This window comes from Cucurbita maxima, unplaced genomic scaffold, assembly GCF_002738345.1.
Source record: "Cucurbita maxima cultivar Rimu unplaced genomic scaffold, Cmax_1.0 Cma_Scf00022, whole genome shotgun sequence".
Taxonomy (NCBI): domain Eukaryota; kingdom Viridiplantae; phylum Streptophyta; class Magnoliopsida; order Cucurbitales; family Cucurbitaceae; genus Cucurbita; species Cucurbita maxima.
The window spans coordinates 68,995-89,701 of record NW_019272038.1 but is presented as its reverse complement, the minus strand read 5'-3'; the positions used below and the strand labels follow the sequence as shown (position 1 = coordinate 89,701).

The 20,707-nt window shown below is 37.6% G+C and overlaps 7 protein-coding genes across 12 annotated transcripts in view; 2 read left to right on the top strand and 5 right to left on the bottom strand.

Moving 5' to 3' along the window:
• The window catches only part of LOC111496563 (ATP-citrate synthase alpha chain protein 1-like), a 4,710-nt gene extending 2,569 nt beyond the window's left edge, over positions 1-2,141 (bottom strand). Inside the window, exons 1-6 of one of the 2 annotated variants that reach the window (XM_023147040.1) lie at positions 2,032-2,141; positions 1,705-1,813; positions 954-1,130; positions 664-825; positions 451-531; positions 157-208 (exon numbers count right to left, since the gene is read on the bottom strand). In XM_023147040.1, coding sequence (XP_023002808.1) covers positions 157-208; positions 451-531; positions 664-825; positions 954-1,130; positions 1,705-1,803 — 571 coding nt within the window. In that variant the 5' untranslated portion in view covers positions 1,804-1,813; positions 2,032-2,141. The other variant, XM_023147041.1, reaches the window with a different exon arrangement.
• A 763-nt stretch (positions 2,142-2,904) lies between these two features.
• LOC111496532 lies at positions 2,905-7,012 on the bottom strand. 2 transcript variants are annotated; one of them, XM_023147006.1, is made up of 9 exons: positions 6,801-7,012; positions 6,169-6,523; positions 5,651-5,684; positions 4,337-4,564; positions 4,052-4,141; positions 3,851-3,916; positions 3,677-3,768; positions 3,529-3,576; positions 2,905-3,444 (listed from the first exon to the last, which is right to left on the bottom strand). In XM_023147006.1, exons 2-9 carry the CDS (start codon positions 6,489-6,491, stop codon positions 3,327-3,329), a joined length of 999 nt encoding a protein of 332 aa, XP_023002774.1. In that variant the 5' UTR covers positions 6,492-6,523; positions 6,801-7,012; the 3' UTR covers positions 2,905-3,326. The 2 variants fall into 2 exon arrangements, with proteins under 2 accessions (XP_023002774.1, XP_023002775.1); XM_023147007.1 differs by having other exon boundaries at positions 6,169-6,520; positions 6,801-7,010.
• Positions 7,013-7,670: 658 nt separating this feature from the next.
• LOC111496535 lies at positions 7,671-8,756 on the bottom strand. The gene is made up of 4 exons (XM_023147009.1): positions 8,485-8,756; positions 8,263-8,368; positions 8,092-8,169; positions 7,671-7,917 (listed from the first exon to the last, which is right to left on the bottom strand). The coding sequence occupies exons 1-4, from the start codon at positions 8,548-8,550 to the stop codon at positions 7,859-7,861; spliced, it is 309 nt and encodes a 102-aa protein (XP_023002777.1). The 5' UTR covers positions 8,551-8,756; the 3' UTR covers positions 7,671-7,858.
• Positions 8,757-10,447: 1,691 nt separating this feature from the next.
• On the bottom strand, positions 10,448-11,524 carry LOC111496538 (DNA-directed RNA polymerases I, II, and III subunit RPABC5). The gene is made up of 4 exons (XM_023147011.1): positions 11,379-11,524; positions 11,147-11,205; positions 10,960-11,054; positions 10,448-10,861 (listed from the first exon to the last, which is right to left on the bottom strand). The coding sequence occupies exons 1-4, from the start codon at positions 11,412-11,414 to the stop codon at positions 10,836-10,838; spliced, it is 216 nt and encodes a 71-aa protein (XP_023002779.1). The 5' UTR covers positions 11,415-11,524; the 3' UTR covers positions 10,448-10,835.
• A 319-nt stretch (positions 11,525-11,843) lies between these two features.
• LOC111496531 (probable BOI-related E3 ubiquitin-protein ligase 2) lies at positions 11,844-14,907 on the top strand. 4 transcript variants are annotated; one of them, XM_023147002.1, is made up of 4 exons: positions 11,844-12,190; positions 13,102-13,281; positions 13,452-13,813; positions 14,282-14,907. In XM_023147002.1, the coding sequence occupies exons 2-4, from the start codon at positions 13,176-13,178 to the stop codon at positions 14,831-14,833; spliced, it is 1,020 nt and encodes a 339-aa protein (XP_023002770.1). In that variant the 5' UTR covers positions 11,844-12,190; positions 13,102-13,175; the 3' UTR covers positions 14,834-14,907. The 4 variants fall into 4 exon arrangements, with proteins under 4 accessions (XP_023002770.1, XP_023002771.1, XP_023002773.1 ...); XM_023147003.1 differs by having other exon boundaries at positions 11,844-12,645; XM_023147004.1 differs by having other exon boundaries at positions 11,847-12,190; positions 13,102-13,257.
• A 701-nt stretch (positions 14,908-15,608) lies between these two features.
• Positions 15,609-17,489, bottom strand: LOC111496537 (cytochrome b-c1 complex subunit 8-like). Its single transcript, XM_023147010.1, has 2 exons — positions 17,096-17,489; positions 15,609-15,911 (listed from the first exon to the last, which is right to left on the bottom strand). Exons 1-2 carry the CDS (start codon positions 17,263-17,265, stop codon positions 15,863-15,865), a joined length of 219 nt encoding a protein of 72 aa, XP_023002778.1. The 5' UTR covers positions 17,266-17,489; the 3' UTR covers positions 15,609-15,862.
• LOC111496534 lies at positions 17,450-20,694 on the top strand. The gene is made up of 4 exons (XM_023147008.1): positions 17,450-17,539; positions 17,611-17,861; positions 19,280-19,370; positions 20,094-20,694. The coding sequence occupies exons 2-4, from the start codon at positions 17,705-17,707 to the stop codon at positions 20,182-20,184; spliced, it is 339 nt and encodes a 112-aa protein (XP_023002776.1). The 5' UTR covers positions 17,450-17,539; positions 17,611-17,704; the 3' UTR covers positions 20,185-20,694.
• Positions 20,695-20,707: the final 13 nt, after the last annotated feature.

Here is a 20,707-nt window from a genome sequence, read left to right as displayed (position 1 = left end):
TTTTAAAAAAAAAAAAAAAAAAAAAAAAAAAAAAAAAAAAAAAAAAAAAATCCGAACAACAATATTGAAATATATCAAATACTAAACTACCAATTTCAGTTTTTGATACCAACAATAGTTTAACAATTAAGTTCACACCCCAAACAAATAACATACCTTGGAATAGGGTATAAACTGCCTTGATAAACTCCTCAATCTCTCCCTTGATCTGGATTGAAGAACAAATTTATGTCAACTATCTGGTCTGCAAATGAGTTTCTTGACTTTCCATGACAAAATAACCATTTCAGATAAATTAAAGCTTCAAACGAAAATAGTATAACCATGGTTTTTAGCAGATTTTAAGCGTTCACAAATTATGTAGACAACAGAATTATATGATATTGATATATTAGTATCAACAAAGAAAAAACACTCCAAAAATCAATTTCTATCGATGTAAAGTTACACCTCCAAAGGAAGGGTTGCCACCAACTCAGCGCATATTTCTGAAGTGAGAGACACTCCTGTGGGGATAAATATGGTTTTAACCTGAATAAAATAGAGTTTTATTGAAACTTAGTCAGATTTGGGGGGTGATAGAAATCAAACAGGAAGAGTAATCCACTAACGAACACTTATATTCAAAATATTGTTATTAAAATGGTTCAACAGCAACAATACCTTATCCCAGTTCTCTTCAATTTCAATTCCTCCACACTCCGAGAAGCTAATGCTGCACCCAAGCCTCTCTGAGACAATATTAAGATAGTATTCTTCACTGTGCGGAATGAAGGGTTCCACAATAAATGTTGTGATGGGTCCCTTACATCCACCCATTGATACCTGATTATGAAAGAGAAAAACACAGTAAAAGGATCACTAAGCAAGAGGAGGAAATGAAATGTGATTGACAGAAAACAAACAATAATCATGAGCAGATAGCTTAGAAAGACAAGGAAATAAAACACCACCTCTTTGCCAAGGCGCTCTTTGACAAATGCAGCAACCTGAGCCAGATCAAGATTTAAGGCAACTAGACCACTTTTCCCACGTTTTCCAAACAACATGTCGGGCTTCACGACCAATTTTGATGATGAAAGCCAAGGTTCCCTCTCAACAAGCTCATTGAAATCAGTTGATTCAGTGACCTGTGCCAGTTTTGAGTTAGTACAAAATCAACTACGTCCTAGAAATGGGGAAAATATGAGACAAAATCATGTCTATTCATGATTTTGATTCTATGGTCAGCAAAGCCAGGGATGGCAACATCAGACTAGATCTGATATAATGATATTTAAGAAGACCACTTATAAAAACGAATCCAAGCACTCAAACTGGAAAGTTGCACTCACATCGGCCAAGATTGGGGAATGTTGAGAGGAAATTTTCAGGCCGGGAAAAGGAAAAACAATGAACCACAGACAATATTAAAATTTAAAAAGGGGAGAAAAGAGTATGATGCGGGTTATTTGAACTATTGTCGGACGCAGTACCCAGAAAAACGAAAAATGGAGAGGTAGTGAAACTCAATAAACCGAAACTTATATAAAGAAAACAGAAAGAAGAAGAAGGAGGAGGAGATGGTTCTTGAGTGAATGACTAGTTTCAAGTGAAGAAGATCCTTGAACAGGCAATAATGTGAAGAAGATGTCAAGGAATGAAAAATGTAGGAGGAAAATTTCTAGAATTTGAGGTTTAGAAAAAGAATGAAAGAACACTCACTTGAGCTGATTGGATGGGCAGTTGTCTACCAGAGATCCTTTTGAAGTGCTCCTTCAACAATCTCTTCGAATCGAACTCTCTGATCTTCTTGCGAGCCATTTCTCAAATCCTGCAGTGACTCAAAGAAGGCCATCAGAACAATGTACTCCGACTCACACATTTCAAAGGTAGAATAAGGGAATCTTTAACAGAGTTCCATATCGTAATCAAAGTCAAAAGGAAAAGACAACGGAGACGCACTGACAGATCCAGAAAAGTTGGTTCCAGAGAAATGAAGCTGAAATGCAGAAATGCAGATTGAAAAGAAAAAAGAGGAGAACAAATCACCTTTTGGATGAGAAGCAAAAGAAGGATCAGACAGATTCGCGGAATGTAATTTACAGCACATTTTTTGCTTTCTAACGACCCTCGTATTTGTAGTTGGAGAAAAAGAAAAAAATAAAAAACTCCCAAAAAGTTTTTAGCAATAAATAATAGGGCAATCTTGTTGGCTTGAAACGGCGGGAATCTGAATTGGTTGAATGCGGAGGACAATGAGAGAGGGAGAGAGCAAGCGTAAGTAAATAATAGATTTTTATTTTTTTCTTTTATAATTTAATAACAAAAATATTAAGGATATCTATTTTGAAATTAGTAGGTCCCCCGACTAGAGCGTGAAGCACGTGCACCATCTCGTGTTTTTTTTTATTTATTTAATTTTTATTATTAGGTTAAATATAGCATTTATTATAACACTTGAAGCAGGGTCGGATGGGAGGGTATGCACTATAAAAATGATTTTTTTATTAAAAAACAAAAAACCCATTTGTAGTGTGGTGGTCGTGCAAGAAGAATAATCTCATCCTTTTATAAATATATATATATATAGAGAGAGAGAGAGAGAGGTAAATGAAACGTGAAGATATTAAAATAAAAGAAGATTAATATAGGCATTGCCTGCAAGTAAGTTTAGTAGAGGTAGGCCCGTGAATACAAAATTGGAGAGGATCCTCAACAAATCCACGACCGACCAGGAGGGGTTGGCGTATCAGATAGCAAACAATCAAATTCAATTAAATATATGGTTTTAGGAACGGGTAGACTCATTCACCTTACTTAAACAATCTTAAATAATGATAATGCTTTACAATTGGCGCCCAATCAGATTAGTTGTTTTAAATTCATGTATTAAAAAATAAACCAACGAGCAACGCATGAAAATTAAAGAAAAAAAAAGCATATATCTGGCATTGGTTGTATCAGGTCTAAAAGTAAATGGGATAACAAATTGTCCTACTCATAAACCTCCACCCACTGATGTGCTCGATTAAAAATGTTTTGAAGCATAATAGAAGTTGGAGACGTGACTCTAACTGAAAAAGAATAATAATGAATCATAATCGGAAGAAGATACAAGAACTTGATAATGGTTATTATAAGCTTACAAAAACTTGCACCCTCCACTGTTTGAGCATTGCTAAGAGTATGGGGTCCATCCATTCGTTTCCACGCCTGTGTTTTTTGCACTTCATCATCATCTTAACATTTACGTCCTCCACACTCTAGATTTTGAAACAAACAGATGGGGCTCTGGGAAGCGCAGGCAGCATCATAACCAACAGCTGTTCCATTTCATAATCGCATCAGCTACATCCCTGAAATGACTGCGGGAACAATTTTGGCAACAGATACTGCTTCATTTTGATCACTAGAGCAAAAACTCCAAAACAAGGGATATTCATCAACCCAACCCCAGCATACCTGCAAAAGGAATGACCATAACCCATTGGAAATACAAAAAAAACAAGAAACATTCGAGTAGGTGCCACACATTCATATACTTACCATATGGGAGCGGTTGGGGGTGACAAGTCGAGAAATGGATAGGGCCACCTGCAAACAAGCACAGCTTCAAATAAATCCAACAATCTCATTCATATGTTCAATCTAAACTATTTGCAGGAAGTTATGTTAGAGCGGAGTGGAAGGTTACGGCATAGAAACACAGGCATGGAGGATCCATTGAAAAATGACGTATGTCCCTGTCCACTGTACAAAATATCCAATCCGAAAGAATGGATATCGCTGCAGTTCAAAGCAACCTCAGATCATTGCCCATACTCAAACAGAACACCAGAAGAGAAGACTACGGAGAATTCGAACTTACCAAACCATTCAAAATTGATTCGCCAAGAAGACAAACAGCATTTACCGAGTGCATCGTTACAACGAACTGTGGCCAAATAGTGAACACATCACAACTTCAATCAAACAAAACAAAAGGCACCCCCTCCCACTCTAAAATAAGCATAGTATATGACTTTATATTTATCTAGATACAGAGGTGGGAAAAAAAACAAGTACTTACAAAACTTAGCCCACGACTTTGAGATAGAAGATATGGATAAAGAATCGTCCAAAATACGATGTCTGTAAGTACCACAGCACCTGCGGATACCTATGAAAAGAAAACGAAGTGAGAATCTTCAGGACACCCACTTTGTATTTTCTATACTATAAAATGATAACGCAAGTCCAATATGTACTAGGAAGGTCAAATTAATAGTGTATAAGAGACTTTGCCAACCCGTGCAGATCCATTGGATTGCGACAAAAAAGCTGTTTCTGCTCAGTCTTAGGAGGAAAATAATACCTGAAAAATAATTTGACATGCATATCCCCCCACACCAGCAGCTTTGCGAGTATGAAAATCTTCACTGGAGTTCGAACATTTGGCTGTATTGGATGCGTTGGGGCTGCCCTCATTAAGTGTCGGGGGCACGTAATTGCCTCGTTCTGCATCTAAACTCATATGCTCAGTTGAGCTGCTATTATTATTACCTTTTCTGCAACAACCATAAATCGAGAATGAAGTTGCAAGCTGCAAGATAGCAATATTTGAGCTTAGTTAATAATTTACAGATAATGGAAAACTAAACCATGAAAATTTAATAATTCATTGAATGCTAGGTAGGTTTGGTTGTAGTCCTGGTTATGTTGAGGATTGTTGGGAGGGAGTCTCACATTGGCTAATTAAAGGGATGATCATGGTTTATAAGTAAGGAATACTATCTTCACTAGTATGAAGCATTTTGGGAAAACAAAAAACAAATCCATGAGAGCTTATACTCAAAGTGGACAATATCATACCATTGTGGAGAGTCGTGGTTCCTAATATGGTATCAGAGTCATGCCCTTAGCTTAGCCATGTTAGTAAAATTCTCAAATGTCGAACAAAGGGTGCATTTTGTTCGAATGACTCAAGCGTCGTGAGAGTAGTCATGACGAGGCTTTGAAGGCTCTAGAGAAAGGAGTCAAACCTCAATTAAGGGGAGGCAGTTCGAGAGCTCCATAGGTATCAAGAGAGGCTAGCCTTGAAAGTGAAGTCAAAAGTAAATCAAGTGTCAAACAAATGGTGTACTTTGTTCGAGGGCTCCAGAGAAAGGAGTCGAGCCTTAGTTAAGGGGAGCCTGTTCAAGGGCTCCATAGGCCTCAGGAGAGACTCTATAGTATACTTTGTTCGAGGGGAGGATTGTTGGAAGAGAGTCCCACGTCGGCTAAGTATGGGAATGATCATGGGTTTATAAGTAAGAAATACTATCTCCATTGGCATGAGGTCTTTTGGAGAAATAAAAAAATAAAGTCATGAGAGCTTATGCTCAAAGTGGACAATATCATACCGTGGTGGAGAGTCGTGGTTTCTAACAGGTTACCCTAGTCCTTAAAAGCCAATGATTACAAAATTTCACATATAAGTAGATGATGCAACATATATCAAACGTTGGATCACAATTTTTCTTTTAGGACACCAAAAGCGGACAAATTTTCATGACTACTTTCCAAGTCCAATGCACATAACATATTTATATACACCATCCTGCTTTGTGTCTACCAAATGTCAGCTAAGTATAACAACCAGGTTATCAAGCAAACATGTAGATGTGGGTTTTGAAGTTATAAAGCATACCCCAAAGTAGAGCGTGACCAATGTGAATGTCCACCTGCACGAAATAAATATGTTAATCTGAGGTTTAACTTCAATTTTCTAAAGATGTTTAATTTGTTAAATATGAGCTGAGACAAGTAAGTTGGTTATCATGCAGAGTCAACTACATAATTTTGCAACCTCTCTGGCAATGTAGGAGACATCTCAGAAAGATACCATCTTCTAAAATATATTGATGTAAGATGAGAAAGTGTTTTACCCCCATCTTGCACGAACTTATATAAGGCAAGAGTGAAATAAAGGGTACGTGACCTGATCAGGAAATATTTATAGTTTTTAACACTAGATATCTAAGAAGAACTAGAAAATATCAGATGCAATGATGCAAGGACTTGCGATCAAATGGACTACAACAAACAGGTTACTATTGAACAGTCGGCCACTGATCCAAAACCCCACAATGTAAGTGTTTCTAGATTTGAACCAGAAATTAAACCATCAAAAGCCTTGCATTACCAAGCTTGAGAAACATGACTTACTGAGTATAAAACAAAAAAATGCGGCCTCCTTTAACAATAGTTTCGCTTAATATCAATGCGAAAAGCACAGAAAAAGCAAGCGTTCTGTAAGCTAGCAGCCAAGCAGGATGAATTGGTTTGAGACAAGGCTGCCAAAGTTCATCCTCATACAATGACCCAACTGAATCTTGTGAGTGGTCTGTTGATCCAGGTTTGCGTCTTTTGGAACCTTCATATTTCCATATTAATAGGGCTGCCACAAGCATAAAGGTTGATAGAAACAAAGCACACAGAAAGAATCTCCAGTTCAACCAATAACTTAAAGTATTAGTTTCAGTAGTCATGACAGGCGTCCAGTAATGGTCTGATAATCCTGCTAAGAAACTCATGACGAGTCAATCGTGAATTTTCGTTACAATGATGGTAGCTATCTAAACTAAACTTGAAGGGAACTGTAAAATGAACGGTCCAAACAGAAAGAAAAAAGAAAATTCAGAGGATGTGAAGAAGAATGAATGATAGATGAGAGGTGCAGCGATATGGGGAAAAGGGGGAAATTCTGAAATTCCTAAAATTAGATTGGTCGAATCGAAAGAGAGGCGATCAACATGTAAAAGAAAAGCAAGAAAAAGAGCGCGTAATTGGAAGCTTACTTAATTGCGGTCTGCAACTGAAACTTCAGAAAAGGAAGATGCTTTGCTTCCTCCGATGGTTTGAAAGCAAGGAGAGTGAATATGGTTTAAACAGAGAAAATGTGTCCGGAGGTGGGAATGCAAGACGGGCCGTTCCTTGTTCCTTCTCTTACGCGCCGCGTAATCCCCCGCGGAAGGAGAAGATTCTGTGGAGGGTCAATCAAATCTTTTCTTTTTTTAGGAAATGTTCTGGACACTTCTGCGCTGCCACGTGTACGCCATAAATTATATAAATAAAACAATTTTCTTTTTTTTATAAAAGAATCCAAATCGTATAAAAACAACTCAAGCAAAAAAATCCGCAGCCTTGGCGAGACAGTCGGCGGGCGTGTGTCGGTAAGTGGGTGTGGAGAAATGTGGATGGTTTATTTTCTTGAAGACTCAAGAAGGTTCAATATAAATATACCATGCCAAATAGTACGGAAGGCCGCCACAAACATTGATGTATCGAAGATCATTCATGAATTTATAGATAGTGAGTACTATCTCAGAGACCTCCTAGAAAACAAAAAAAACATGAGAGTCTGTGTGAATAATATAATTCTATTGTGGAGGCTAGGACAAAGCTCCGTATGGAATTAAAGACATTTACTAGCTGTGTTACCATGATTGAGGTTGCGGCTGTTCGAATAGTATCTGCTATTATTGTTGGATATGTTATGCAGTTGTGTAAGAGTTTTATGTTGAAGCCTGTAAAACAGGTTTGGGATTTTAAAGCCTCTTCCTTCAGTTTTTTCCTGGAGATTATGTACGAGTGTGAGCACTGAATGGTCGAGCATTTTGGTACCTGATAATTCCAAAACAATATGGTACATTGTAGTGTGGTTGGTGTTATGATGAAAACAAATTCTCAGCGAATAATGAATCAAATTATATTATAAAGAAAGCATCCATCAAATTATAAACTTGGATAATTGATATAATATTAAAGACTATTATTAGTTCCCCTGGACTCACACTCGATATGTAGAAACAAGGAAAATAAATTAATCAGCATATTACAGACTGCATATTATCCCTCATCTCCAGTGACGTTGCCTTCTCCTCGTTATTGTAGGAACACTCCTCCTGAATTTGGCTGTAAATAGGTGCAAATTTAAGATCACGTAAAATTGAGTCTAAACATTTTAAGAACAATATATTCCTATTTTGGTATTAGTCATTTGAGATGGACCCACTTAGTACCGCGTGCGCATGAGAAAAGAGTCGAGAGCAATCACTAAATGATATGCAATCAGAAAAAGGATCATACCCAGGAATGGCTTGCGAGGAATAGTACGCAAATATGCACGGAAAAATTCAGTGTTCTCTTTCTGAAGCTCTTTCCACACTGCAACCACAACCCAATAGCTTAGATTGAAGCTGAGAGAGTGATCTGAAAATACATAACAAAAGGGTATGTTATTTGATTCAAAGTGAGGACCTGTGAGTGTTATGAGAGGGCGAATGTTTGCATGGCGAGCCAGGGCCTTGACGCACTCATCTCGGCTCATATGAAGCAGCAAGCATCTCTCTATCAGATGTTGGATCTGAAGAGTTATATACCAATAAATTAAACATCACTAAACTGCAAGGATTTATATATATGTATATGCAATGTAGTGTGCACATTTGTGAAAGGGAGAGAGAGAGAGAGAGGCAGTACCGTCCGGACATGGGCATGGGGGTGGCAGTGAAAACAAGGAAGAAAGTGGTGGGCGTTAGGGTGCATAATGTCTCCGTTCACTCAAAAAATGAGGTAGCCAGAATGGGACAAAACCAATAGGATATGGAAGTACATATACAGCGAAAAGAAGGAAATGTTTGATGATCAATACACAGAGAGTAACAGAATGCGAAGAGAACAAAAGGGTTCAGAAGCGCCAAAGGGGAGAAGATATTTGCGGGGGTTTTTCTTTTTATAGGGAAAGAAGACTAAGAAGAGAGAAAATGTTATCCACAGATATCTGAGTGAAGGGCCAAAACAGGACAAGCAATCCACACGAAAGCTACTCCTCGTCTCCTACCAGATAAGAGAGATGGACGGATGGGTATTGGTTGCAACTTCTTTGTTTTTTGTTTTGTCTCTTTAGTCACTGATTTTGACAAACAATCTCTCTAACTCCTTCGGCCTCAATTACTTAACAAGCCCATCTTTGAATTCTCATCACTGCTAACAAATCATATATATTCCTCATCTACTGTTTTCATTTTTCAGTATTCATCCTTCCTTATCTTACAGAGTGTCACATTGAGAGAGAGGGTAGCTGCTCCATTAATAACAGTAGTGATTGCAAAAGCAGTACTGTTATGGTTCATTTAAAAGGGGGTGTTGGTGGTTGAATTGTGACCTTACGATGCATGAGTTTTTAGTGTACACTCGTTCACCACGTTGTCTCCTAATTTAGCATATACATGAAATGGAATGGAACGCACCGTTGAAGGTTGGGGGTGATTTCCTTAGGATAATCATCATGCTAGGGAGTTCGTATTGACACAATCCAATTTTAACATTTTCAGCCCAAATTTTTGAAGTGAGGGAACATTAACCCAAATCCTCGGGGACACTTTTTGGCTCTAAGATTTAGAGGTCTGTTAAAGCTTTCAAGTTCGATCTGTTTAGGAAATAACTTTTATAGTCATTGGACTGTTAGTTCAACCCTACAAAACAATGTGGTTGTTAACTTGGTGACTGTGTATCGATGAGTTCGGCAATATAAAATTTCTTGATTTCTCTCTAATTAATTCAATTCAAATCAAATCTAAATCAAATCAAATCCATCCTCTTGAGTACCAAACAAAAATTGTTCAACATTCATGACAGATTTGCCAATGAAGGCACCTGTTCCACATTGGTTAGGGAGGAGAACAAACCACCGTCATATAAGGGTGTGGAAACCTTTCCCGCAGCGCGGTTTAAAGCTTTGAAGGAAGCCCGAAAAGGAAATCCCAAAGAAGACAATATCTACTAGCAATGGGTCTGGATCGTTACAGTACCACTCCAAAAGCCCTCAAGCTACATGGACCAGAATGGTGTCACCGCCACTCAGCTAGTGCCAAGCCACATAACCCTCCCTTTTCGTAGCAAAGAAGAAGAAGAAAAGACGGCATTATATGCAGTATTTGGCCGACCACGAATTTGTTAAGTTTCTTAAGTTCAAACCTTTTGGGAAGATTTCAAATACCATATTTGATTGAGAAGGTCCTCATCGACCTCAGTCTCCACCTTACCAAACAAGTTGTACCTCGATGTGCAGGTCTAGATCTACATGACTTTAAGAATTCAAACGAAAATCAGACAATTACATTTCCAATGGGTAGAAGTTAGGAACAAAGGGGATGCCTTCAATCTAGACGAAGGCTAGGAAGCTTTCAAAAAGTGATCAGCGAAAAGAGAAACTAGCTTCATTGGTAGTGAAGTCTAGAGACCAATTGAATTCATCCTTGGTAAAGGAAACTATCAGACAGAATACTGTATGACTACATCGGTTTTTTAACAATCTCTTTCCATTTCTAAAGATTCTGAGAAACATGATACAGATCAAAGAACCAAGGCTTTTAGGTTTTTGTCATATGACTGGTCGCATTCATTAAACAACATAGAGAAACCAAAAACCATTTAGAACAACTGACGCAACATAAACATCTGACGATTATATTAATAGGTTTGTAGATGCAACAATGCAGTTAGAGACAGCATTCCACAAAGCCAGTTAAGCGAACGCCAGCATACCTAACTAGTAACTAGTAACCACACATATCTAAAAAACTAACTTTGACAAGGATAAGTACATGGTTCTGATAAATAACTCCTAAAAGTAGTAAACACTTGAAGATTAAATAGTTGGGTTCGTATAATCAACAAGTAAACAAACTGGGACACCAAGATATAGCTTAACTCGAGTAGTCCTGCACTGAATCTTCCTAAAGTTCTTCTTTTCTCTTAACTTGACTCAGACACCATAAAAGGTCAATACTGACTGCTGCACATGAATAAGCATATAACTTCTCCCCCGCCTAACTGGTATCAGACTTATCCAGGGCTGAGACAGAAAGCAATTTTAGTGTAAGATTGAATTCAGAAATCTAACAACTCAAACATGAGATTTCAGAAAGGGAGGGAGACAGAGAGAGAGCTTACTATTGTAGTTAAGAAGCTTCTCGATAAGGTCAACATGAGTCATGAGCATTCGCCTACAGCAGTAACGAACCAAACCCAGTGCATCAAGCGCATCCCTAATATAAGAAAAATATACATTAGCATCTCAAACGCAAGGTCAAAGGATTACGGGAAAAAAAGAATGAAGAAAAAAGGGGTCCTTCCTCACCCTTCGGAATAGTCAGCCTGTAGAAGATCAAGGTAATGATCCCATTTGTTTCCAATCACCTGAAAAAATATAAACCATGTCGCTTTAAGAGCGGAGACAAACCGAAGCATTTGTACATACGACGATACATAGAAAACAGAAAAAGAAAAACAATTCTCAGAAGCGACTTCCACATAGAAGCGTAAGTAGAAGACATGATAGGTGAAATTGAAGATGATTCTGGATGGCTGACCTTTCCGCAAGTGAAGCAACGCACTGGGATGATCATTGTCGGTTCCTGCGCTAGTCTCCGGGTCCTACGGACGCTACCTCACCTGCAGATTCACCTTCAAATTTCTAGGGCTCTGAAAGGGTTTTCCATTCTATCAATTTTCAAAACATATATTTTCATCTTGGGCTTTGACGTGGCGGGCCATTTGGAAATGGGCAATGGCCCAAAGTTTAGCTGGATTTCTCGTCCCCCTCTGAATCAGTAGAGTGCGACATAAATGTAATTGAATTGCGTAAAGAAAGATGGTTTTATGGAAGGTTTGGTAATGTGTTATGAATATATTTTGAATACCTTTGTGAACCCACGTGTTAGGCGTTGCATTCAATATCCATCCTTGGTTGATGGATTTGAAGAGGACAAAATATGGTGAAAATAATTGAGAAAAAGGAAAGAAGATGAAAATAATAAAGAAAGAAGGGAAAAAAAAGGAACGGAAATCGGTTTGCGTAACCACTACCACCGATTCATTCATTTCATTCTAATCAATTTTCCACTCCCACCGCACTACCTCCCTACAATTTCTCTCCTCTCCATATCTCCTCCTATAATTCTCCATCTTCTTCTTCTTCTTCTTCCTCATCTGTTTCTTCCTCCTCGGTTAAACCCTCCCCATCCTCCTCCTCCTCCCCCTCCCCCTCCCCCTCCCTCTTTCTATTTCTTCGTCTTTTCAAGGTATTCTATTTTCTTCCTCCCAATTATTCCCATAAATCTGTGCGGATTCTTATATGCCAGGATCTGGACATCATATCTCGTACTCTTGACTTCTTCTTCAGGTAACCTCTATCCGTGCCTTTTACTTTCTGTTTGCATCCTTCTTCAACTCCTGCCTCTTCCTGTTCCTAATCAAATTTCTGGCTCATCATCTCATCTCCACCTTTTTCTTTCTCAGATTGCTACATCATCCCTTCCTTTCTTACATAATCTTCTTTTCATCTTCATTATGCAATTCCGGTCAAACTTGTTCATCAATCTCCCTTTCTTTTCTGATTTAGACAACCACGCGCTTCAGATACACTCAACTTTATGCATCTTCCCATTCCATGCTTGTATGCCTATCCCTGTTGATGTTCTTCTCACTATCTGGATGTGGGTTTTAGATACAACTCCTGGGATTTTCTTCTGCTCTGATGTCCTTCCAGTGTCATGTCTCAAATTCGTGCTTGCACTGAATTTGATGTTTATGTTTGACTTTCTGCTATCGATATTTCTAAGGAAACCATGATGATGGGTAGTTTCTCGCATCTCGTTTTCACCTGGATAAATTGTAATTCTAAGTAAATGTTATGGATTGCTGGATTTTGGAAGATCATTGATATCCCAGTATTGTAGATTCATATACTGAATTAAGTGAAGTCATGGATTATTTTACCCAGTGTTCTAATAGGATATGTTGAGCCTGTAAGACCACTGTTGTTATATTATATTCGGGATGACTTCGATGGAAGACCTTCTGTGACAATGCCAAGTTTGTTTGTGAACTTATGGAATTTTTGCAAATTGATTGATTGAATCCTCTTATTTTGTCCGTTGTTTTTCAATTAACCCCATCATCCCCCGAGTTAAAATAATTTGAAATTGAAGCGCTTCAATGTCTACGCAATGTTTCATTATTATTGTCCTTTTCCTTCCTTATCATTTATTCTATCGCTGAAATTTGTTATTAAAACCGCTGCCCCCTTTTCAGGCAGTGAACCCTCCGTACTATCGGTATTTTAAACTTCACATCATCTGAAGTTCATCACTTCTGTTCTGGAGAAAATGTTGGGTGGCGACAATGGCAATGCCATGCTTCCCGTTTTCCTAGATGAAAATCGAACTCAATATCAAACTAATGCTTCTGGTCAGCTGCAGTTATTTGGAAATCGTTAGTTGTTTTTCTGTTTCCAAGAAATCTGATTTCAACTTATTGCAACCAAAAAAAAAAAAAAAAGTATTTGAATTGCAATACAAGTCTGATCAGTTCGTGGACAATTGATCAGAACTATTGTTCTTTAGTTGTCTCGTCTCTCATAGAATTCACGATTTATATTGTAGTGCCCGTAAGCTGTGGAATTGAGCCTGTAAATTATTTTGGAAACGAGCAAATGGCTCATATGCTTCGCCCTAACAAAAGAAGTAGGGAAATAGAAGATTTCTCAAGACAGCAGAAGCTTCAGATTTCCTTAGATTATAATGCTTGTCAAGATGATGCTGATCGTCCAGCAAGCATTATAAACCCAAATGCTGTATCAACAGGTTTAAGGCTATCGTATGATGATGATGAGCACAACTCCTCTGTTACCACTGCAAGTGGAAGCATGACAGCTGCACCTTCTATCATATTTTCTCTTGGTGATAATCTCAGGATCGAGATTGATAGACAAAAGGAAGAACTGGATCAATATATTAAAATTCAGGTACTTCACTTTCTCCTCTTCTGGATCTTTTTACAAGAGTGCATGCTGCATCGGAATAAAACTAAAATAATTTAGGTTAATTACAGGTTTAGTCCCTGAATTCTTAAGGTTTGTCTGTTTGGCTCCCAAATTTTTAAAAGTGTCTTATAAGCCCCTCCACTTTCATTTGTGTGTCTAATAAGTTCCTGAACATTCAATATTGTGTCACAAATTTAAAATTTATAAAAATTAATTGTTCTATCAGATATAAATTTGAAAGTTTGAAGATTAAATTTTGTAACATTTTTTAAGTTTAGAGGCTGTCACCAATCATTTATGATGATGTGTTTCTGGTCAAAGTCTATTTAGTTCATGAAATTTGGATTGCTCTTTATAGCATTCACTCCCGGGGTGCTCATGTTAAACCCATCAATGTGGTTTGATTCGATTGCATCTGATGTACAGTTTTTTTATCTGTCTAACTAACAGGAAGAACATTTGGCAAAGGGCATTAGGGAGATGAAGCAAAGACATATGGCTTCATTTGTTAATGCGATCGAGAAAGGCATTGGAAAGAAACTACATGAAAAGGATGTAGAAATTGAGAACATGAACTGTAAAAATAGGGAACTAGTGGAGAGAATAAAGCAGGTTGGCACTGAAGCCCAGAATTGGCAGTGCAGAGCGAAGTACAATGAATCAGTCGTAAACGTCCTGAAAAGCAACCTTCAGCACGTTATCTCACAGGGTGCGGACCAAGCGAAGGAAGGATTTGGAGACAGTGAAGTGGATGATGCTGCTTCACACATTGATTCAAACAATTACCTTAGTGTTCCAGGTGGAACTATGAGATCCTCAACCAGGAATTTAGCAGGTTTCAAGGAGCGCATGATCTGCAGAGCATGCAAGGAAAAAGAGGTTTCCATCCTACTCATGCCTTGTAGACATTTATGTTTGTGCAAAGATTGCAATGGACTTGCAAGTGTCTGTCCTGTCTGTCAGTTGATCAAAACGGCTGGTATCCAAGTGTACTTGTCCTAAATTATAATCTTACCAAAGAGGAAAAGAAAATCTTTTATCCTTGTGTATGTGTGATATATACCTGCATTTTCCCCTTAAATTTAGTTTAATTGGTTGATAGATTCATTATTATCAGGTAAATTGTTCCATCCACCTTTTTGGAGGAATAATATCTAGTGCAACAGAAAACAATTAGTTGGGAGAAAACCGTGAGTTTGCTTGCAATCCATGAATTGGAAGTGCAACCCAACAATCATAGATGTGATAGAACAAAATTACTTTTCAAGATTCATTAGATACTCATGTTTTTAACATAAAATAGTCCACGCTTGGTTTATCTTATCTTGGACGCTAAGCCGCACCATCTTCAAATCAAGTTCAATGAAAACTCACCCATTCCTCGTGCTCATTTCTCCAATGTGTTGGACAACTCTCCACGCCTCCTCCCATGAGATCACCAAATCCCAGTGGAAGATGGGGCGGAACAAAAAGAAAATGACCTATTATGATCTTGCAGCCACTTCTCTTCTCACAAACTCACAAACTAGTCTAAAATTCTCAGGGGAATCTTACTCTATTTAGTTTTAACAATTGAACCACCAAAAAACCACCAAAAAAGAAAGTATCTTATTAATATAAGTAAATATAATTTTGTTGTGATATGACCTCTCCTAGTTAAAAGTACACATGTTCAAATTAATTCAAGTTTCAATATTTTGGTGGGTTCACAAATTAGGAAAATATTGAAAAGAGGTGAACCTAATGATAAGGAGTCTCAAGATTGGTTGGTGGTTGGTATTGAGAAGACTTCAGGGGTCGCGCCATTACGGCATCAGTTTCGACCTTCCCAATGCTGATAATTTTATAACAGCCATCATTCACATGATAACAAATGTTGTAATTATTCCAACAAACAAGCGAGAAAATTTTTCTCAAAATAAAAGCACATCCTCATAGCCTAAGAAACAAAAGCTCCATTTGCATAACGAAAAAGTCCAAAGTTCAAAAGTTGTTCAAAGTAGATGCCAAATGCAGGAATCAGGCCCCCTTTCAGTACCTGTGAGATAACTTTTCATTCTCCTTGAACTGCTGCGCGTACCTACATCCATTTCCAGATATGATATCTTCAATGCAAGGGACGTCCACATTAAATCGAACAAAAGCAAGTTCACAAGTGAAACATATATTTGCACATGTTCATCCACCATGACCCCATTTTCCACCAATCAATCAACTAATACAAGTCATTTATCTTATGCATGTATTGAAAACGAAGCTTAAATCAAAGCTAAAACAAAATAATATCTTTCGCATGTTGGTGCATGGTGCGGAACTCAGATGAAAAGGGAAACTTTAGTTCCATCCAATCTAGCGCTAAAAATTCTTAAATACAACATTTCATCATTCTTAAACACAATGATGCCATTCTTACTTCTCACGTAAAAAATAGAAAACATAAATTAGTCATCCCGTTATCATCCAAATTGATTTTACTCCGTTTTAAACCTCTTGCCCGCATCCAATTTCTCAATCTTGCATGTGAGGAAGGTACCTCTTAATCTCAATTCTTTAATATGTAGCAAAAAATAAAAGTTCCACCCTGTGCACAACAGAACCAACCTATCTCTTCAATGATAAAATAGCATGAACTAAAAATAGATCGAAGTAATTGAAGGTTATTATAACTACACACAGATGGTGGACGAGTAATTGCAAATCTGATTGATATGACCTGGGAACAATTCAATCAAGTGAGGCAATGCCTTTTCTAAACAGAAGCGAACACTTGCAGTTCAGGACAATAACATCATCACGGGTTAGCCTACCACCCACCAAAAAAAAAAAAAAAAAGATTTTTATTCCATTCCAATAGCTGAAACAATCAATCAATAAGATGCACCTTGTCAACTGTTCGCGATCAGTTCCAGTAGAAAATTTCGTATGAATATTAAAATGATGATAGCTTTGAGGGAAATATTGAACACGCTAAGTCCAGAGAAGACCAAATGATTACAAGAATTCCACGTCGGTGGAATTGTGTATTTCCACTTCGAATCTGATTAAGAGATATCTCATCTAAATTAGACCCGACCAGGTGTTACGAAAAGAATAACCTACCAAGCTTATTGAGAAACAATTGAAGACTTGTTTTTTTTTTTTTTTTTTAAATTGATATTAGATTGAACCATGAAGGGAAAAAACCAATCAACAAGAAGCAAACCCTAAATTCGGAATTCCAAAAATAAGAAAAATATGAAAAGGAACAAGGAGATGAAAAATTACGTGTAGGTGCCGACGACGGGGGTAATTAGAAGGGCGGCACTAATCCAGTTCTCGGAGATCTTATGGTGAATCTTGCCGGTCAAGTCGTTCCATAACCCTGACATGGTCTTCTGCTGGAACGGCGATAAAGCGTAGATCACAGCCTTCATCCGGACCGGTTGCTTCCCCATAGCGTTCTTAATTCTTCAACTTCAAACACGGCAAGGCGATTATGATGAAGATAGCGGCTTCCCGATCGAAAGGGGTTGGTTAATGTTGCCGAATGTAAGCCAGGCACTTATAGAAACAGCTTGAATACTCGCCCTCACCGTTGGATGATTTTCACATCGGACGCTCGAGAAATTTTGGAACATATATTTGAATTTAAAGTTCAAATTTATGAATTAAAAAATTGAGTGTACAGATTATATGAATTTATATTCCGTATAACAAAGATATATGAAGGTAATTGGTAAGTTCATTTTTTACATAATTGATTGGTTAAAATATTATATTTGATAAGTTAATATCGGAAGGGAGGATAAGAAGGTTGAAAACCCTTCACCGAGTTGAACCAGACCGGCAATATTGTTCGTGTAGATCTGGAGCTCCATATTAAGAAGCTGTAGAATGCTTAGAAATGAAACGATTGGAAGCAAAATTGCGAAGCCGTTGGTGGATCTCGAAGCTCGAAGATGTTGCCATTATTTTGCAGGCTTCAAGCTTCTTCTCTCAGCTGGATTTGCACGTTGTGACTTGGTGCCATTGGTGGTTCAGGAAGCAAATGGTGAGCAGGTCCCTGTACTTGTTAAATTTTTATACTTGGAAATTTGGTGTCTGTGACAGTATGCCTGGCTGTGTGGCGTGGTGGAAAATGGATTTAAATTGAAGCACAGTCTTCAACTAGAATGGATTAACTCATTCGACGTAGGGCTGCTAATACAAAATGGTTAACTACATACTGCATAAACATAGAACTGTCTAATAGTTGTCAACGGGGCCAAGTGACTGACCGCACTAGCTTACGCACTGAAAGGTTGATCACACATATTGAATATTAGAATATTGACAGCGTTTTTAGCCATAAATAATGGAAATGACTCCCTTGTTCCACCAGGCCATGAGGATCGTTGGGAGAGAGTACTATATTAGCTAATTAAAGGATTATCACAAGTTTATAAGTAAGAGATATATCTCCATTAGTATAAGGTCATGTGGAGAAATAAAAAACAAAGCCACGAGAGTTTATCCTCAAAGTGGACGATATCATACAATTGTGGAGGTTCATGGCTTCTAACATGGTATCAAAGTCATGCCCTTAACTTAGTCATGTTAATAGCATCCTCGAATGTCGAATAAAGAGTATACTTTGTTCGAGGAGATAATTGTTGAGGATTGTCGAGAGGGATAGAGGATGATCATGGATTTATAAGTAAGAAATATATCTTTATTAGTATAGATTTTTAACGGAGAAATCAAAAGTAAAACCATTAGAGCTTATACTTGTGGAAGTTTGTGATTTTTAAGGATCATACAATTACACTAATTATTAGCGACTGACATGCAATTGAAAGTGAAAGAATTTATTACTATCAAAAGACTGATGAGAAGCGAGTACAATCGTATTTTTGGCTTGAAGAGAGTTAGAGACGACTCTACTGAAATTCAAGTAACTCAACATTGAAACAGGCTTTAAGGGACCTTGTTGGCTACCAACTTAACAACGATAAAAACTAGATTTATACTGCAACAACAACATCTTCATAAAACTTTGTTTTAAGGCTCAAGAACAACAAAATACTTGTAAATGAAGGATAGATTAAAAGTAGATGCAACCTTGAGGGTTCTTTGACTAAGTTTGGGAATTTTCACTTGCGTTTTGTTTTGTCAGTGAACTGATGAAACAAAATGGTTAAAATTTTGATGACTTCAAATTTCTTCCCACTTAAGTCTCATCAAACTTTCAGCTAAATTTTCTACCAAATTCTATATGATGTTGGGGTGAAAGGAAAAAACAAGAGAGAACGATGAAAAGATTGAATGTGACTATAGCTTATGGATCATGTGGCTTGACCTGCTGCACTGTTGCTTATTAGTTATATGCTTCATAGTATTGGTTGTCAGGTCATTGGGATCGATAATTTAATTAATATAATGAAAGTAGCAATAGGAAAAGGGATTTATAGCTGAAAAATTCACATGCAGGACAAAGGTTTGGGCAAAATGTGAATCCACAGAGAAGGAAGGAGTTGGCGTGGGAGCAGAAGCACAGCCACAAGTGTAAGAACCTCAAAAGGTGGGAATTTTTCACATCACTTACACTGTTCTTCGTGGAATTTTTTGCGTTTGCTTTGTTCTAACTTCAAATTCTAGAATGATCCGTGAACTCCCATGTTCCTAAGGGAGCATTTTTGGAACCCATAATGGTTTATAGGTAGGTGGGTATTTGTATTATTTTCTTTTCCGAAAATATCACCACTTGAAAAATTATTTAAACTAGCATATCTATTAATTTAATGAGTTCACGGGGTATGAACACTTGCAAAGCAAGTTCACGCCCACAAAAAGACGTTTCAAATAATAATTTCTTTGTCTTCTGTTTTTTCTCCTCTCCTGGGTGTTCATACGGTACAAAGGTGGCCTTTCAACTAAATGAATATATGATTAGGTATAAACAATAACTGATTGAAGGGGATCCTCAACAGTCACAGACATATTGTACAGTCTCTCGCTTTATTTTTATATATTGTAGGTTTCCCAAATGAAAGAAAGAATAATCTCTTTCGTATCCAAATTTTCTCCTAATTTTGATTTAGCATGCCCCTAACATTTAGAATTGGAATTTGGCTTCTAATGATTTCGACATTCTTTTGTTTAACATGCTTTGCGCACTCGCGCTTCCTAGAAATATTGATTGGGGAATTGAACTGCCTGCCTGCCTGTTTTGAGAGATTGGAAATAATATGAGAAGCAAATCCAGGCAAAACAGAGCCTTTTGAATGTTTGTAGTTAATGGCAGGGAAAGAAAAAAGGAGAAGAAAAGAGATGATTGGCCCGTGAACGTTGCATGTGAACAAAAAGAGCTGCTGCTATATTCAGTGCTGGCCTGACCTCGATACCTTGTAGACCCACTCACATGTCTCTTTTCGGCTTTCACATCACCTTCTACAATAATATTCACAGCTTTACTACTTAACCATACAAATGATTGAATCCCGAAAGCATAGCCCAAACAGAGGTGAACACGAGCTTCATTTTCATTTTTCTATCCAGTTTTGGAGGCAAATAAAAGCTTTTGTAAAGAATAGAAGATGTAGTAAAAATGTATATACAGTTACAATTACACGGAAAGATTTTGTGGTGGTGTTATGATGTAAGAAAAGGCTGTGTTAAGGTAAAAGAAGAGGGAAATAGAGTAAGGCTGCGGGAGCATATGCAGATGGCTGATTTAAGATGAGTTTTTAAGAGGCAACTGGATGAGTCACATGCAATGACATATTAGCATGTAGCCAAAAGGCCATGTCGCTGTTTTTCAACTAAACAATTCCTACCAGAATTCACTAAAAGGAAAGCTTCCTAATTAACAAAAGGGAGACTGCAGGAAAAAACAGAGAGAGAGGGGGGGGGGGGGGG

Bases quoted from the DNA above. Each gene is read 5' to 3' on its own strand.
- LOC111496532 (XM_023147006.1), bottom strand. From the start codon at position 6,491: ATGACTACTGAAACTAATACTTTAAGTTATTGGTTGAACTGGAGATTC. The intron at 4,142-4,336 runs GTATTATTTTCC...TTCTTTTCATAG, and splicing joins CATGTCAAATTATTTTTCAG to GTATCCGCAGGTGCTGTGGT. The intron at 3,917-4,051 runs GTAAGTACTTGT...ATTTGGCCACAG, and splicing joins AAAGTCGTGGGCTAAGTTTT to TTCGTTGTAACGATGCACTC.
- LOC111496535 (XM_023147009.1), bottom strand. From the start codon at position 8,550: ATGCACCCTAACGCCCACCACTTTCTTCCTTGTTTTCACTGCCACCCC. The intron at 8,369-8,484 runs GTACTGCCTCTC...ATAACTCTTCAG, and splicing joins CCCATGCCCATGTCCGGACG to ATCCAACATCTGATAGAGAG. The intron at 8,170-8,262 runs GTCCTCACTTTG...TTGTGGTTGCAG, and splicing joins CCCTCTCATAACACTCACAG to TGTGGAAAGAGCTTCAGAAA.
- LOC111496538 (XM_023147011.1), bottom strand. From the start codon at position 11,414: ATGATCATCCCAGTGCGTTGCTTCACTTGCGGAAAG. The intron at 11,206-11,378 runs GTCAGCCATCCA...ATATTTTTTCAG, and splicing joins GTTGCTTCACTTGCGGAAAG to GTGATTGGAAACAAATGGGA. The intron at 11,055-11,146 runs GTGAGGAAGGAC...TTCTTATATTAG, and splicing joins CAGGCTGACTATTCCGAAGG to GGATGCGCTTGATGCACTGG.
- LOC111496531 (XM_023147002.1), top strand. From the start codon at position 13,176: ATGTTGGGTGGCGACAATGGCAATGCCATGCTTCCCGTTTTCCTAGAT. The intron at 13,282-13,451 runs GTTAGTTGTTTT...TTTATATTGTAG, and splicing joins GCTGCAGTTATTTGGAAATC to TGCCCGTAAGCTGTGGAATT. The intron at 13,814-14,281 runs GTACTTCACTTT...TCTAACTAACAG, and splicing joins ATCAATATATTAAAATTCAG to GAAGAACATTTGGCAAAGGG.
- LOC111496537 (XM_023147010.1), bottom strand. From the start codon at position 17,265: ATGGGGAAGCAACCGGTCCGGATGAAGGCTGTGATCTACGCTTTATCG. The intron at 15,912-17,095 runs GTAATTTTTCAT...AAATGGATGTAG, and splicing joins CCCGTCGTCGGCACCTACAC to GTACGCGCAGCAGTTCAAGG.
- LOC111496534 (XM_023147008.1), top strand. From the start codon at position 17,705: ATGCTTAGAAATGAAACGATTGGAAGCAAAATTGCGAAGCCGTTGGTG. The intron at 17,862-19,279 runs GTGAGCAGGTCC...ATTCACATGCAG, and splicing joins GGTGGTTCAGGAAGCAAATG to GACAAAGGTTTGGGCAAAAT. The intron at 19,371-20,093 runs GTGGGAATTTTT...AGTTAATGGCAG, and splicing joins AAGTGTAAGAACCTCAAAAG to GGAAAGAAAAAAGGAGAAGA.